Genomic DNA, 18,215 nt, shown 5'->3' with positions numbered 1-18,215 from the left:
TTTCTCTCAGCTTCAGTTTACTTGTGTGTACAGTAGGGTTAATAGGACCTAACTCAGAGTAAAGTGATGGGAATTCAGCAAACTTAGGCCATTAAGCAGCTAGCACAGGACGTGGCAAGGGTGATCAGCTGAAAGCTGCTGCCATCATCATTAGTTCCTGTTTAATCACATGCAGGAACCAAGGAGGATAAAAACGTGACCTTGTCTGTAAGGAGCTCAGGACTGAGTAACAGAAGCAGGCAGGTGAATAGCTGACAGTAGTCGGCAGATGGCTGCTCTCACAGAGACGTGTGTCTTTGGGGAGGCAGGAGAACGTGATGGTTGACAGTGCCCGTGGGCTCAGCGGCCTGGGTGAGAGCCTGCTCGACGCTCCCTGGCTGTGCCACGTGGGCCCACTCTCTGCTACTGCGGGGCCTCAGACTCCTCTTCTGCAAGACAGGGATAATGGTTTTCTACCTCACAGGTTTGTTGTGAGGATTAAAGCACTTCAGATGGTGCTCCATAAATGCTGGGGGTGTGAAAGTGATATGATTATTATATAATTATTATATATTTTTATTTAATATATTAATATGTAGTCTGTATGTTTTTTATATATTTATACAAATATGATATGTCTGTTATGTATTATGTGATAATAACAATATTCTCTATGAGTTACAATAAAATCAGAAAAAATTGATCCTCTTGGCTTTGAGGAGGGAAGACATTCCATATCTGGATTGGCATCTTTCTCTTTGTTACCAAAAATGTTTTCTATCCCTTTGCCTTCGTGTCATTATTCCTGAGAATAAATCTTCCCCACCTTGGAGGATCACTACTTTTAAAGAGATTGCTGTATCCCATAATGTGGCCACACCTTGGTGCATCCACTTGGGTTGTTTCAGATACCTTGCTTTTATGAATAAAGCCACTATATCATCCTTATAGCTGAATCTGTTCATATTCATGATTATTTCCTTAAGATAAAGTCCTGGAAGAATCCCTGGGTCAGCAGATAAGTACAGCTTCAGGGCTTTGACCCCATACTGCCATTGGCTTCCCTTCAGACGGTAGCCTGTGTTCCCCTTAAGTATCTGGCTAGGGTCGTTCTCACTGTGGTCTGTCCCAGAGAATACTTGCAACAGGCCTGGCCTCACCCTCATCTGCCACGAACGCAGCATCTGGCTGTGGGATGAGAAGCTTCTCATGTTTCCAGGACAGCCACGGTCACCTAAGGTTTTGTGCTAAGCAGTGTATGTTTGCAGCTCAGGACAGATCAGATGATGTTAGTAAATTCCTCTAAGCTTGAAAAAGTGCCAGGTTGATGCTTAGATGGAAACAGAGGCAGCTATGGATTAAAGCATATTCTAAGAGCATGTAAGAAAGAAGGTGGCGATTAGGAGAAAATCAATTAGATCTCTTCTCAAGATTAATTCTGTCACACGAGGCAGCGAGTGAAAGTTAAGGATGTGTGAAGGCAGACGTGCCTAAGCTGCAGATCAAGCTGTCCCTATCTGAACACAGTGGACAGGAGGCGGTGAGACGGGAAGACAGCGAAGCAGTAGATCTACCCTGGGAGCAGGAGGAAACCCTCCCTGGAAACAGGGCTGAATGCTCGTGTGTGAGGATACTTGCAGGATGCTCAGCTTTCCTCTTTTCCTTGGGAGAAACATTGTTGTTGAAAAGTATATAGGGGTGTATGTATAATATACATTTTAGAGTTTGTTTTGGAACCCCCAGCTCCCCGGGAAATTAGAACAGTACTCAGGCTGGCCTGGAAAGCACCGTAGGAGAAGTGGGTGAGGAAGCCTGGCCAGGAGCTGAAAGGTTCTGCCAGCACTCACTCCTCCTAGGTTGCAGTGCAGCCGCTCACCAGTCACATGAGCAGATGACAGGGCACTATTGCCACACACCAAACCCTCCCCTTTGTCTGATCTGTGGACAAAGATGGAAGACTTTATCAAAGCACATCGCTGTTTACTCTTTGGGATCAAAGTACAGGTGAAGACTCTGTAGGTAATCTGTGAAAAAAAAAATCTTATATTTCCATACAGTGATGTTTTTCAGTTTAAGGCCTCTATCCATGCCTAGCTCAGTACTTCCCAAACTTGCAACATTTACATTAAGCCTTCATCTACTCTTTGAGCCACAACCATATAACTTTTCCACAGTTGTTTGTTTGATACATTTCTTTAAACCAGTTTTTAAGAACCTCACTTCTAAAAAAAAAAGAACCTCACTTCTTTACATTGCCTCATCCTATTCAGTAAAATTTCTAAAATATCAGTTTTGTTATCTTACCGTATTAGTCTTTAATATACATGAAAACGTTCAGTTCAGTTGCTCAGTCGTGTCCGACTCTTTGCGACCCCGTGGACTACAGCACGCCAGGCCTCCCTGTCCATCACCAACTCCTGGAGTTTACTCAAAACTCATGTCCATTGAGTCATTGATGCCATCCAACCATCTCATCCTCTGTTGTTCCCTTCTCCTCCCACCTTCAGTCTTTCCCAGCATCAGGGTCTTTTCCAATGAGTCAGTTCTTCACATCAGGTGGCCAAAGTATTGGAGTTTCAGCTTCAGCATTAGTCGTTCCAATGACTACTCAGGACTGATTTCCTTTAGAATGGACTGGTTGGATCTCCTTGCTGTCCCAGGGACTCTCAAGAGTCTTCTCCAACACTACAATTCAAAAGCATCCATTCTTCAGTGCTCAGCTTTCTTTATGGTCTAGCTCTCACATCGAAACATGACTACTGGAAAAACCATAGCATAGATGGACCTTTGTTGGCAAAGTAATGTCTCTGCTTTTTAATATGCTGTCTAGGTTGGTCATAACTTTTCTTCCAAGGAGCAAGCATCAACTCTCTCACTGTTTCCATTGTTTCCCCATCTATTTGCCATGAAATGATGGGACTGGATGCCATGATCTTAGTTTTCTGAATGTTGAGTTTTAAGGCACTTTTTTCACTTTCCTCTTTCACTTTCATCAAGAGACTCTTTAGTTCTTCTTCACTTTCTGCCATAAAGGTGGTGTCATCGGCATATCTGAGGTTATTGATAATTCTCCCCACAATCTTGATTCCAGCTTGTGCTTCATCTAGCCTAGCATTTCTCATGATGTATTCCGCATATAAGTTAAATAAGCAGGTTGACAATATACAGCCTTGGCATACTCCTTTCCCTATTTGGAACCAGTCTGTTAAATACATGGATTTTTAAATATTAAAACATAAGTAACTGTTAAGCTAAAGAATGTTCATCCACATCAAACCTTAGAATTGTCATATGTCCCAACTTTGGAACACGTACCACAGTTTGGAGTCCACAGATCTTGCTCTAAATTTTTGACTGAGATCCTTCCTCTTAACATACGCAAACTCAAGATTCTTCTGTCCAGTCGACTGGAATCAGGTTCAGATGTTGCCTGTTGGTTTTTATATCATTGTGGACACTCACCCATCATCTGTCAGTTTCATGTTGAAAACCTTGGGTGCATTGTGACACCTCTCCAGGTTTGACGTGACCTTACCTTTCTTCAGATTCTTGTTACAGGGATGACGTCTGTGAGGACACACAAACACACCCCACACGGTACCTCCATGTGCCTCCCTTGTGCCTTCAAACGTCATATGTTATTGCCAGAGCTTCATTTCTCTATGTCTGTGTGCCTGCTCTTGTTTATGTTTTTTCTCAATCTCATTGGCACACTTGCAGTTTAATATTTCCTATGGTTGTGAGTCAGCCTTCTCTTCAGCCCCCAGTTGACAAGCTTGATGAGCCCAAAATTCACAGAGTAGGTGCTTTCCATGGGCACATGTTTTCCCCTCACCTCACTGCAGTGTCCCCAGCCTGTGCAGAAGTTGGAGCCCATTTTTTCCTCTTAGATGTGAATCTGTGCCAACACTCTGGTCTCAGATTGTCATGAAAGTATCTGACCTGTTGATGTTCACAGATGCGTGTCTTATTTTCCAGAAGGAGTGGTTCCTTCCATGAGGGTAGACCAGTTGTGTGTCTGGGCACCTCTGTTAAGACTCCTCTGCTTTAATCTGAGAGTAGTTACTGGAGTCTTCTCCAGGTGGCTTTTTCCTTTTCCCAGTGTTACTTCATCTCATCCTTATAATTGCTCATCACCTCGTGAGGAAGGTTCTCATCATCCACATTTTACAAACAAGTAAACTGGGGCTCTAGGGCATCGGCAGAGGAGGAATCTGGACCCAGGCCACGTCCCTTCCCCCTACCATGTTGTCTCCAGAAGGGTGCCTCTGTCACTTCTCGAGCCACAAAAGTGAAAACCTTTCTAGACTGAGTTAAAGAAGCAAGAAAAACTATCTGTCCAGTGCCCAGCGTTGCCACGGAAGCAGCTGGACCATTTTGAATGGGTTCCTCACTACGCGCGGTGACAGGCAGCAGCCACACCACGGCCACTCCCCTCCCTCACCCCCATCTCACGGCAACTCTGCAGTGAGCTGTGTGCGTTCAGCAGTCGCTTAATATGCTGGGCTGAGGCAATCACTCTTGTTTGTGATCACCTCAGAGGAGATGAAAGGAGGTTTTTCATCTGTGCTGCCAGATGAATGGTAGCAAAGGAGATTACTGTTTAATCTCCAAGTTTCCATGCAGATACATTATACAGCAGAGACTAGACTGGTGTATCTAGGTGAAAGGTACTGACACACAAGCTGTACTTTTTTCACAACTGTAGAAGGTAGAGCCAGAGGATTAGAGGGAACCAAGCACACAGGTCTTATACTTTTTAAGATTTCTTCCAAGAGGTTGCAAGGTAACATTTATCATTTTGTCCCAGCTTTTTAGTACCTACAAAGACATGCCTCTTTTTATTGCACTTCACTTTATTGTGCTTCAAAGATACTGCGTTTCCACAGATTAAAGGTTTGTGGCAACCCCGTGGTGTCAGATAATGATTAGCATTTTTTAGCAATAAAGTTTTTTTTTTAAATTAAGGTATGTACATTGTTGTTTAAGACATAGTGTTATTATATACTTAATAGACAACAATGTAGTATGAACATAACTTTTATATGCACTGGGAAACCAAAATATTCATGTGACTTGCTTTGTTGCAATATTGGCTTTGTTGCAGTGGTCTGGAACCACAGCCACAGTGTCTCAGGTCCTCAAATACGTTTCTTGGAAGTGTGGTTCTTCAGCTTGGGTTGATCATGTGAGGAGCTTGTTGAAAATACAGACGCCTGGTCTCCTCCCCAGTACATTTTGAATCAGGTAATGGCTGGAGCTCAGGCCTCTGTCATTTCAAAAGTGCCCTGGTGATGCTAATGCCAGCAAGGATTAGAGAAGCACTGGCTTGAGGAAGGGAGGGATGGTCTAGATTGCCTGTCTTCTGTCATTAGCAGAGTATCTCTAGATTTTCCTTCAGGGTTTGGGGCGGCCTGGTGGTGGTTGAAAGCTGGGGCTCTGCAGTTGCCACACTTTTCTTCAATGCCATCTCTACCTGCTACCAGCTCTGCAACCTGGAGCTCATTACTTTTTATTTATGAACCTCCATTTGCTCATCGGTAAAATCGATCACTAATAATAACTTCCTTGGAGGGTAATTGCCATGATTAAGTGAGCCAGTGCCTGTAACATACTTGACAGCAAGCCTCGTACATAGTAAGCACCTAATAAATGTTAGCTCCGATTATGATGATTACCGTCAGGAGTCCTACTTTATGTTTGACTAAGAAAATATCCCCTCTCTGGAGCCTGCAGATTCCGAAGGAGAGGCCCATACGTGAGAGTAATGCAGGGTTGCCCTGACCCAGAGAGAGCCCGTTGAATGCTAGAGTGCCAGTGCATCAGCAGTCAAGGTTGTGCAGCCTTGGTGGGTCTGGGAATGGATTCTTGGGCTTTGTTTTACACGGATCTTATTAAATAGCTGCTGAGATTATAGCTTTGATTAATTCACTTAGTTCAGTTAATTCATCCTGGACCCTTTCCAGGACAGGCCCAGGGAGAGGTTGAGAATTCAGCTCATGTACTTCGCACGTGTGTCTCCCCTGCTGAAAAATAACTGGGACTCTGTACCATTCAGAGGTTTATGTAATGCGTCTCTCGGAGCTGTCGAACCTGTGGCATGTGTCTTTTCTCAGGTAGCCTCTGCAGATCCTGGGCGCGCTAGACACACCTGTTTGTTTTGGCAGACAGTATGTTTATCCACAGGAATTCCTATTGTCACACAGACTGTAAGGTTTAATGTGGCTCTTGTCTTAATTGTGTGTGGTTACCATGTGTGACTGAGACCTGCATAGTTGATGTGGCCCTTAGAAAGTGATGCCGTGGAAAGCGGGAAAAAATTAAAAATTAAAAAGAACATATTCCAGGCTGCTATCTCTGGCATTATCACTATATGAGCAAAAAAGATATCACAGCATTAGGCATTATGTTATCCTATTTTGTTAAAAGAAAAAAAAAATTTTATATAAGTACCTATTTCTGTGTATAGAAAAACAACTGGACTTTTATGCACCAGAATATATCTGGAGTATTTGTATGCCGTTCTGTGCTTTTAAACTAGAGAGAAATACATATTTATTATTTATTAACTAATTTTTAAGTTATTAAAAACACTCTAATCATACATTTCATTTTACTCTTTCAGCCTATTTTGCAATGAGTTGTGGTATAAAAATAAGTAACTGTATCAGTTTCTTCTTTTCCTATAAGTAGTGGGAAAGAAGAAACTGTATTGTCAGCAATACATCAGCAAGTCTGTGTGTGGGCTTTCTCAGTTATCGGGGAACCATAGATTGGAGGGAGTGTCCCTCCTCAAAAGTAAGTTCTCAGGGAGGAAAGAAGGCTATGTTGTGAGTAGCAAAGTGTCTCTTTAACTATGAACATTCAAGTCCCTGTTCAGCCTTTAATTAGAAGCGCATTCCTAAAATGTGGCTTTTGAAATGTTGTTTCAGGAGCAGGCTTCCCTGTTGTACCATGGCATCTCATTCCTGTGAGTCTCTTCAATCTGGGATCAGCCACAATGACTTCCCCATTCTCTCATGAAACCCATTTTCACTGGCATTCTTTCCCTTTGCAAAGCAGAGGGTTATTATGGCACCATGGGGAGAGTATGTCAGCCAGTCTATAGGGGACCAAGATCGATTGGTGGTTTTGCTGAAGACAACTTGCCAGAAGTTGTGATCGCATGTCCTGTGTCTGTGGTCCAAGCAACATTGACATTTTTCACTTGTCACCTCCCTGTTTAATACAACATTGCCCAAACTATATTTTAAGATTATTTTTTCAAACATTGTCCTAATTGTTTTCATGTGCTCAAACATGGTGCCCAAACTGTTTCCTAAGATTATTTTTATCATAGGGACTGAGACTGGGTCAGCAAGCTTGTAATCAAACCAGCTCAGATTTTAGTGGGGCTTGGCATGCCACCCTTATCAGGAGCAAAAGCTACAGGGGAGAAAAATTGCTTCGGAAAGTCTTGATTCCAAGCTTTCTGTGTACTTGGGTGTTTCCCAGAGATGGCAAACTCCAAAATTGCTGTGCACTCATCATTTTTTATTACAAAATTCATTAAGCTGCCTTGCTATTATCGTCCTATCTTGTCAAGATGATACATTACAGGCTTCATTGCAAAACTTTAACAAGTGGGAGAAAGTACACCTCTCGCTCCAACACAGCCCAGGAAAGCCTCTGGGCGTTTGCTTCTGCCTTAGTATTTTTGGTGTAACACCCTGGGTCTTTGCAGAACCTCCATCTGGTGACTCCCTTTTCTCCCAGTTTGATCATGTGCAGAGACAGTTCCCTCCTTTGGGCTCTGTGAGGCATCATGAGCTGCTGTTACAGATCAGTTGTCTTCCCTCTTCTTTTTGACAGCTAGTCCAAGACCTCATGGGAAGCTAAAATACCAGCCTGTATGGTGACATACTGTTGTGCATGGTGGGAAAGCTCCCTTTAAGTGTTATTGGAGGTCTGTGTTTCCTGTTTACCCTTCAGCTCTGAGTATTCAGTGGGCCAGACGTGTTCAGGCCTGCCAAGCCAGGCGAATTTGTCTGGGTTCTGCATGTGCGTTCCTTGTCTCACCTCTGGGTTCTGGGATCAGCAGAGACCCTGCCTCTTGTATGTGGTGCGCTTGTCATCAGAGAGAGCAGGAGTCACTTGATAAATATGGAAAGTGAAGGAGCTTAGCTCCCAAATTTCCATGGCAACCCCCAAAAGAAGTACAATATCACCAAAATTATTCTGTGGCTTGCTTTTTTTAGTTGCAGTGATTTGGTTGCATACTCATGTTTTTCCGCTCCTGATTTGTACAGAAAACAGAAACTCTGCCCACTGTAACCAGTACTTTGGTTTCAAGGACATTAGTGGTCCCTGCCTGAAGCACCTGAAAAACTAAGTCACACAAAACTGCCTGCTTGTGTGCTAGCAGAACACATCCTGGTAGTTAGGGTTGCCTTATTTATGTTTATTATTTATGTCATGACCGTTGTAGAGCCTTGATCTCTACTGTGCATGGCCTGGGCACCAGGAGTGTGTGAACGAACCTTGACCTCGCTGGCCACTGTCATGGCTGCTTGATGTAATCTGTGTGGACAGACGTGGCCCTGCCCTTGAGTAGCGTGCATTTTTAAGGCACAGATCCACATCTAGTTTGTCACTCCTCAGGGAGCACGTGTAAATGAAAGCATCCAACACGTTACCTGCGCACATTTGCAGTTGTTTGAGCTTTTATTTTACCATTTCTTTGTTTCTGGGCTCTTCTTGCCTGTGAGTAATAAGAGAAGAGATTCTTGTTGACAAATAAGCAAGCGTTCTCACTGCCTTCAACCAGGTCAGGAAAATTCCTGCGTTGTGGGGATTCTTTCTGTTTTGGTCATTTGATCTTGTTGATTTGACTCATAACTGGTTGCTGTTTTCCTTTTTTCAGCCCCACTAGCCTGTAATTTTTTTTTTTTCCAGCAATATAATTGCCATCAGTCCTTCTTATACCTTCTGATATAGATGCCAGAGCTCATTTGACTCATCAGTGACTCAAAAAAGTCCAAAAAGTCCAGCTTTGGTATTTAAATGATTTGGTTAAATTTTTTTTTTTTTTAATATTTTAGGCTACTTGTTCTCATGTTTTTCTGTCAGAAGCAAGTGTCCATTTGCCCACTTGACAGAAGTCCTCCTGTTTTGAGGGACATTACTGAATCATTTGCTCTTTTTCTTCTTAATTCATTGAAGCTGCAAATTAGAATTTGTTGTGGTACAGTTTTCCTTAACCGCTAAACATTTGATTTGCTGTTGATTTTACTCCCCACTCAGTCTCTGCAATAATCACTCACCTTCCTGCTCATCCTCAGAAAGGATTGTTAGCATTTCAGCTTAGACGTCTGTCCTCTTAGAAGCTCTCAGTCTTATTATGCAAGGTCTCCTGTCAAAGAAAATTGTAGTGTTCCTGTAGTCAGAGAGTGCCGGGTTTTTCAGGTCTCCATATCATGTGACCCATGGGGGATGTCAGTAAAGAGTCTGCCTCTTGGGATGCATATTTGTCTATCTTGGCTGCAAAACTGTGAAATATTATGATTAAGTTTTTGGTATTTTCTTCTTGGAAAAAGAATCCCTTTCCCTGATTTTTTGCTTTTGTTGTTTTATTATAGGTCCACCACATGTGACAGGTCCTAGATACCTAAATATAAGTCAAAATGTAATCTCAAAAAGAATTTATTGTTTTAAGAAAGAATTTATGTTCTCCAGTAAATGAATCCCACCTCAAGCTCAGTTAGGGTAGAGCCACCTATTTTATTCTATTAACTGCTAGTCCGAGGAAGGTTGAGTCTTCATTATCCATCCATACCCTCATTCTCTTATGGGTTTATGGGAGTTTGGGATTAACACACAGTACTGTACGTAAAGTAGATCAACAAAGACTTACTGTATAGTACAGGGAACTCTACTCAGTACTCTGTAATAACCTATATGGGAAAAGAATCTGAAAAAAGAATAGATATATGTATAACTGAATCACTTTGTCATACACCTGAAACTAACAATGTTGTAAATCAGCTATACCCAAAAATAAAATTTTTAAAAAATAAAAAAATTTTCAAAGACCAAAATTATCATTGTTCCACATGCTGTAGCCTTCCTCGTTAGCTCATGGGAGAGACCCAGTCTATAATACTGTAGTGGGAGCTAGGTTCTTAAAACTTGTACCTAAATCCATTTTTTAGAAACAAATCTTTTTTATGAGCATTAGGATTCTGATAAAATATTTTATAAAGCAAAGCATCTTTCTGTGACTTTTTTCTGTTGTGATTTTAAAATGTTGTCTGTCCCGTGCCCAATCTTAGGTTGTTTGTAGTCTACTGAGAAAGGTAGACATATGAACCAGTCAGTACTCTAATGTTCATCTGCTTAAACTACCAGTGAATTAGTGTCAGTGACTGCTGTCTGGGAGCTGGGTTCGGTACTCAGGAGGAGCTCAATAATATTTATTGAATAAATGAAAATTTAAAAATGTTTCATTTCAAATACTCTGTTTTCTGATGAATAGTAAGACAGGAAAAAATGTCCTGATAATATTTTAGAAAAGCTAATATTCTTTTAGCAAGGCATTATTTTAATTCATAGAATTATACCCCTCTCATGGACAAGTTGGAGAAGGCAATGGCACCCCACTCCAGTACTCTTGCCTGGAAAATCCCATGGGCAGAGGAGCCTGGTAGGCTGTAGTCCATGGGGTCACAAAGAGTCAGACACGACTGAGCGACTTCACTTTCACTTTTCACATTCATGCAATGGAGAAGGAAATGGCAACCCGCTCCAGTGTTCTTGCCTGGAGAATCCCAGGGACGGGGGAGCCTGGTGGGCTGCCGTCTATGGGGTTGCACAGAGTTGGACACGACTGAAGCGACTTAGCATCAGCAGTAGCAGCATGGACAGGTAAATATAATCACAGAGAAATATGATCTATAGTTATTCTCTTCTCTTTCCTATGAATTCAGATAATTATGTCCTACATACTTAGCCTCAAACCAGAGTTAATAAAACTCTTCATCTCTCCTCTCATGAAGCAGAACACACATCCTTTGAGCCCCAAAGAAGTGTCATCCTTACTCCCTGTGGAATGGAGGTAGTCTTGGGCTCCTCATACTGTTTCAGGAGTCTTGATGTGAGGATTTTGTGCAAAGGAAAATTTTACTTACTTATGAACTGATTCATACTGATAAATGGCATATCCATTCTCTCAATGATCCCCTAATTATGTAATTTTGGAGTTGTTTTTCTTCCTGGTAGCAAGCTCCCATTTGCAGGCCCTATTAGTCCTCCCACATCTTGGCTCGATGTAACTCTTGATTTCTCTTTCTTTGTTGTTTCTCTTTGGAACTCAAGCTTTTGAAATATGAATTGTTCTAAACCTCAGGAATCAACTTAATAATCTGTTTTTTTTCAAAATCTAGTTAGAGTTCAAGGATATCCCATAAGCTTCATGGGTTTTTTGGACTCAGAATTCTGAGAGGCTTCAACATGACCTTGAGAATTTGCCAAGATGCTGCTAGGTATTTTTGATGTGTATGTGTGTTTGTATCCTTATGTATTTGTGTAACTAATGTGAATATTACTCTAACATCATTTCATATGCTTATTTTTATATACATGAGTAGTGCAAAGGAAGAGCATTTTTTATCATAACACCCCCCCACACTCTATTTTGCCTAAAGAGACCTGAGTTCAAATGTTGACCTCTAAACTACCATGTAAGTGAGCCTAGTCTTTCTTCTTAGGGATATGGAATACCTCTGGCTCATTTCAGAAAGATCCAGTGAGGATTAACCCAGATATGATATTTCTTTATACATGAATTGATTGCCCAAAACATCAGTTGATTCCAATATGGTGTATCTGTAAGGAATGTGGAACAAGAAAGACATTCCATGTCTCTGATGTTTTGCTCCTACAGGAGTGCCCATGCCATTTGTCTAAATCATCCAAAAAGTTTTCTTCAGCACATGGTTCCAAGTTTTTAAAGATGGGAAGAAACAGAAAGTTCTTTTCTTTGAGCAATGTTATGAAGTTTACAAAACACATTCTTGCATATGATCCCACTTGATCCTCATGACAGCTCCCCAAGCTGTGCAAGGCATTTTCCATGCTCCCCATTGTATAGCTGCATTAACCAAGAAAGAGAGAGCCAAGGAATATTGCCTGACTCTACATACCCAATCAGGAGTATGGTCTTGAAGGGAACTCAGGGTTTCTCCCCTCTGACTTGGTAATATTCTCCAAGCACTAATATGACTGCTTGGAACATAGACTCCGATTTGTATATGTAGACTACTCTGTAGTCCTTACGGATCTATTAGTCAAAAAACTAACTGGAAGCTCAGCATCAAATACTTGGAGCTAGAGGCAACCCAGAAGGGTCTGGCTGGGGAGTGATCAGGGGGTTAGACTGCAGAGCCATAAGGAAGTGGATGGCTAAAGAGTAAATATTTTATAGTGTGGTACCGTAGGGTCAGAGGTAGGACATGGCTTAGGCAAGTAAGGCAGTGTTAGGGGCAGGAGTTTTAGAATAAAGGGTGAATGTTACAGAAGCCAAAAGGATATTGATTCACTGCAAAGGGGCTTTGAAGGTTCTCTCTGTTCTGACCATCTGCCAGTCCAAAGAAGACACAACTTATGGTGTGGTGGTTGAGCCACTCTCAGGAAAAGGTTTGTCATGTGAAAGAGAAGATATGTCCTGTCAAGCAGAGGAATGAATTTTGCTCTAAAGTTTCACATCGACTGTTACTCTCAGGTGCTTCCTTTCCTAGTTGTAATTCCTATTTTTTAAAAAAAATTCATTTATTTATTTTTGGCTGTGCTGGGGCTTTGTCTAGGTCTTTGTTGCTGTTCGTGGGCTTTCTCTCGTTGCAGCGATCCAGGGCTGCTCTGTAGCTGTGGTGTGCAGGTTTCTCATTGTGGTGGCTTCTCTTGTTGCAAAACACAGGCTCTAGGCACACTGGCTTCAGTGGTCGCGGCGTGTGGGCTCAGTAGTTGCAGCTCTCAGGCTTTAGAGCACAGGCTCAGTAGTTGTGGCACACAGGCCCAGCTGCCCCCGGCATGTAGAATTGTCCTAGACTAGGGATCAAACCCATGTCCCCTACATTGGCAGGCAGTTTCCCAACCACAGAATTTACGGGGAAGTCCTCCCACTTGTGATTCTTATTTGTCCTGTAATTCTTCCCTATGTCCTTTTCCTAGTTTCATCAGCACCAGAGAGCTGCATGTAATCTCATTATTTATAAACTTTTGGATAGGTAGGAACAGACTATCCCAATGGAATCGAATGGAATAATATTAATATGGGGTTTGTGGGTTTTTGTGCCCCCAGAGGAACAAAGAAACAGCCTCATCAACTCCAGTTTGGAATCTGTCGTCTCTTCAAATGCGAACAGCATCCTCAATTCCAGCAGCAGCTTACAGCCCAACATGAACTCCAGTGACCCAGACCTGGATGTGCTCAAACCCACCCGGCCCAACTCACTGTAAGTATGACGTCCGGCTGCCGGCCACAGGCGGCCCTTGTCAGCCATTCTACCCAGAATGTGCTCTCTGGCCCCGCCTGACTTTGAGTATTGTCCCATGAGCCTAATGTAAACCTTCTCCCTCAACTTGGAAGCTTGGCTAAGTTTATTTCACATGTTTTAAGCATCATCATCTCAAAGGGGAATCACGATTCTTAACATACTGCTTCTTGGCCTTGGTGATGTTTGATCTACCATCCTGCTAAGATGGCTTTGGTGATGGCTCCTTGCCTGTGCTGGCTGCTGGGGCATGAAAAACTATTTCTTTTGGTTTTACAAACATCCGGGCACTGTAGTAGCTCAGTAGATCCGTAGCTACATTTGTCTCACTCATTTGTGTTGTCACAGTTTCCCTTCTCCCCAACTTTGTTGAGTATGTTCAGTGCTATTTGTCTCCACTGCCAGAGAGAATAGCTCCAGGAGCCTTTTGAGTCTTTAGCTCCTCAAACCTTAGCATGACCATGATCACAGAGCAGATGCTCTAAAAGAGAAGAACCTCTGTTGCTTCATTCTTTGGTGTTGAGCCCCCCACAGCTGAGACTTTTGAGACTGGTTGTTCAATCCTCCACGGAAACTAGATCTATTCTGCTTGGGCCAGAAAGTTCTCTTTTGTGGTTGCATCCCACATTACTTAGCTTGCTTCTTCAGACCACCCCATAAATCTTGTCCACTAGAGCCTTTGCAGAAAAAATGTGAGGCCATAACCAGAAAAACTGGACCCTCTGGCCACAGTTGTGTGAAACTCAGGAAGAGCAGGGTTGACTTTGCCTTTCTCTGGTGAAAATAGTTTGAGGTTCAGCCACAAATTGCCTTCAGGGCAGTCGTTTCTCTTGGTGAGACACCAGCATGTCAGAGCCTTTTCCTACCCTTCTCCTCGCTGTGGTTGCATGATTGCACCCTGCCATTCTATCTCGCTAACATATTTACAGACCCAAAAAATGGGTCTAACATTTTTTTTCCTTAGAAGAGACTAAGGGATACTAAGGGTTGGAATGAAAAATGACTCTAAAATGGTTAAGAGGTGTTTAGAAAATGCAGCCACAGTGTAAGATGAAACTGTACATTGAGAAAATCAGGTCTCTTTTTAATTGTTGACAGCTTTAAATCCTACCTTGATATTCAAGAAGTTTACTTACTTACCTATTATGAGGTAGACGATGTGTTTGTATACCAGGAAGTATCCTCAAATGTTCAAACTAATGTAACTTGTTCAGCTTGTGGGCAGTGAGTCCCTTCTTGTTCTCCACGGCCAATGGAGCCTCCCTCCCTTGTTGGATGGCTCCCTCAGGGACTCCCAAGGCTGCTTTCCTGGACTTTAAGGCGATTCTGGTTCCTTTTCTTCCATTTCGTTTAAGCCTCTGAGGTTTAAGCTGCTGAGGTTATCTGTTGCTCAGCATGAGCATGGTTGCTCAACACTCCCTGATTTTCACCAGCAGCACCAACTAGTGGTCTTTAAGCTCTGTTTTCAGCAGCTGGTGTCTGGGAGCCCCTAAGGCTTTGTTGAGTATAGTGTGTCCAGAGAATTACGTGGAAATGAGGGGTTATGTCTTTTAAACAGGTCATGGATGAGGAGGCTTATGATTTTTTATTTTTTGATGTCTAGATGTGATTTTTTTTTGAGAACCCAATTATTTGTCATATGCTATGAAATGTACAAAAATCATACTTTAAGTAAGCTAGATTTGTTTTATGTAAAACACTGGCTGTCACTTCACCTGCTTCATGCCATCCACGGGACACATGCCTACCTACTATAGGTCTGGGGGCTTTCCCAGGGAAGGGAGTATGAGGCCAGGAACAGTCTCCTTGTTTGGTGGAGCATGGGAGGCTGGAATGTGGGTATGTTTCTTGCTGGGCTGTTGTCTTCCATTCGAGGGAATAGCTCAGTGATGCCTGGGAATCCTGAGCTCCGGGGAGGCTGCTCTTGAGGTAGAAGCAGTGCTGACATGGAGTTTGCCTCAGCCCTGATGAGGGCCGTGTCAGTGGCTCCACACTGCAACTGGTCCACCACCCATTTCTGAAACCCAGGGCCGGGAGAGCTTGTCACCCAGTTTGGGCCTGCCTGGTTTTTTCTGCCTGGGATTGGCCTGGATGGACCGCACACAGACAGACTCGAGGTCACCCCGGCAAATGCAAGCCGCAGCATTTCCCTGAGGCTGTGAATTCTGAGAGGTCTGAAGCACCTTCTGCTGTGGTGCCTGGGCTCTGTCCCAACCAGTCCAGACCACTTGGGTCTCAGCCCTGGACCCTTTCATTCTTTCCATCCTGCTCACTTTGAGATGCACCAAACTCCTTGAATGGGAAACACTTAATGATGCAGATGAGGACACAAGGCCAAATCAAGGGGTGGGGGATTACCACTACATTGAGTATAAATTAGGCATAATCTGGGGAACCAGTCACCAGAAAACTGTCTTTTTTTATTTCATTCATTTGTTTTTCACTGTTTTCATAATGACTGGGATGATCCTTCTGACCACATAACAATCATAATGAAAGAAACACATTTGTGACTCGGCATCTTTGGTGCTTCAGAGGCCATATTTTGCTGTCTCATTGGTAAATCTTTCCTAATTCTCCTAGGGGATGAGTGCCCTCTTGTTTGTGTGGACATAATGCTAAAGCTGGCATCAGAATCAGAGATGCTACCATTTCAGCCTTGCTAGGGCAAGACTTCAGGGATCCTGTCTTTGGGAGGTCCTCAGCCATCTCTCCTAAAGGTCAAAGAGCACTTTAGCTTGTCTAAAATGGTCGGTGGAGATCACTGACCAAATTTGTGCTCAGATCTCTGCTGAGCTTCCTGTGGTAAAGGAGAAGGAGAGAATTCCTGGGCCTCCCCAGAAGTTTATACTCTGGTTGAGGAGGAAAGACGGTGGTAAACGACAGTGCTAAATGGGACTTAGAGCTCAGAAGTGTATATAGAGTTCAGCAACTCTTAAGTGGGTATTTAGGTACACAAGCCAGTCTAGAGTTGGGAAAGGTGGAGTAGATGAAATGCGAGGTGGGCACTAGGAAAGATGATACGAATGGATGGAAGAGCATTTCAGATAAGGGGATGAGGGAGGCAGAGGTGATCCAGGATGGAGGAAAACTTTCTACGGAAATGTGTATTGGAGGAAGGGGAACTTAGTTGTCATCTCAGCATGACCACCAAAAAAAAAAATTGAACCAACCTTTTAAGATCAGGTCACTTCACAACAAAATCCAGATTTCATGCTGGCTGGAACCACTAGACATATACACACACACAAATGAATTTAGCCATAGACGTTACAACTTTCACAAAAATTAACTCAAAATGGATCATAGACCTAAGTGTAAAATGCACTAGAACACAACATAGGAGAAAAACTAGGCGTCTTTGGGTTTGGCAGTGACTGTTTAAATATTGCACCAAAAGCATAATCCATGAAAGAAAAAATTGGTAAGTTGGACTTCATTTAGGCTAAAAGCTTCTGCTCTGCAAAAGACATTATTAAGAAAATGAAAAGCCAAGCCACAGACTAGGAGAAAACATTTGCAAAATGCATATCTGATAAAGGACCAGTATGCTCAATATTAAAACAAGGATATATCATTCCACACCTGTTAGAACGGCTAGCCTCCAAATCACTGACATCAAATGCTGATGAGGATAAGGAGCAACAGAAGTCTCATGCATTGCTGGTGGGAATGCAAACTGAGAAAGCCACTTTAAAAGGCAAGCTGATAGCTTCTTATAAAACTAAACGTAGATTTATCACACAACATGATCAAGTGACCACACTCCTCGGTGTTTACTCAAATAAGTTGAAAACTTACGTTCACAACAAAATCCTGCCCACAAATATAAATAGCAGCTTTATTCATAATTGCCAAGTTGGAAGCAGCCAAGTCATTTTCAGCAGGTGAATGGATAACCAAACGATGATACATCCAAACAATGGAATATTATTTGATGTTGAGAGGAAATGAGCTATCAAGTCATGAAAAGACATGGATGAACCATACACGTCTAAAGCCACTCTGAAAAGACTATAGTATGGTATGATACCAACTACATGACATTTTGGAAAACAGAAAACTACAAAATCAGTAAAAAGATTAGAGGGCAGGAAGGACACAGGGGTTTTTTAAGACAGTGATAGTTGACTATAGGATACTCCAAAAGTAGACATAGGACATTATGCCTTTTCAGAACTCATAAAACTCATAGAACAGAAAGAGTGTATCCTAATGTAAACTGTGGACTTTAGTTGATAGTTAATAACAGTGGTAATAATAATGTATCAAAACTGGTTCATCAGTAGCTATAAATATACCACAGTAATGAAAGGTGTTAATAATAGAGGAAACTTAGGGAAAGGGGAGAGTTATATGAAAACTCTAAGTTATTTTGAGCAATTTTTTATAAGCTTAAAACTGCTCTAAAAAATAGGCTATTAATAGATTTTTAAAAATCTGCATTTCCAGCTTCTTCTGAAAAGTTAAAAGATTTGGCCACTTTAAATCCATATGTTTTCTGGTAACAGGTGAAACTCTTTAGTCCCTAGCTTCTTATGGTCCCAGTCCTTTCTGTCTCAGAGGCCTATGATAAATATGGCCCAAGAGTCTTTGCAGCTCCTCCCCTTAAGAGGTGGAGCTCTTGAACTTAGGCTGGCCTTTACCCTCTGACTTGATTTGACCATCATATGACTTCCACGCCAGGCCACAAGGCCCAGCAGCTTCCTG

General features: G+C 42.4%; 1 protein-coding gene across 5 annotated transcripts in view; it reads left to right on the top strand.

Annotated features, from left to right (window-relative positions):
• ARHGAP26 (Rho GTPase activating protein 26) overlaps window positions 1–18,215 on the top strand; it is a 468,401-nt gene that overhangs the window by 377,404 nt on the left and 72,782 nt on the right. For all 5 annotated transcript variants that reach the window (XM_045166568.1, XM_045166569.1, XM_045166571.1 and 2 more), the window contains exon 20: window positions 13,313–13,466. In XM_045166568.1, the coding sequence (XP_045022503.1) occupies window positions 13,313–13,466 (154 nt within the window). The remainder of the gene's footprint in view (window positions 1–13,312; window positions 13,467–18,215) is intronic.

This window comes from Bubalus bubalis, chromosome 9 (genome assembly GCF_019923935.1).
Source record: "Bubalus bubalis isolate 160015118507 breed Murrah chromosome 9, NDDB_SH_1, whole genome shotgun sequence".
Classification (NCBI taxonomy): domain Eukaryota; kingdom Metazoa; phylum Chordata; class Mammalia; order Artiodactyla; family Bovidae; genus Bubalus; species Bubalus bubalis.
This window is presented reverse-complemented; position numbering and strand designations above follow the sequence as displayed.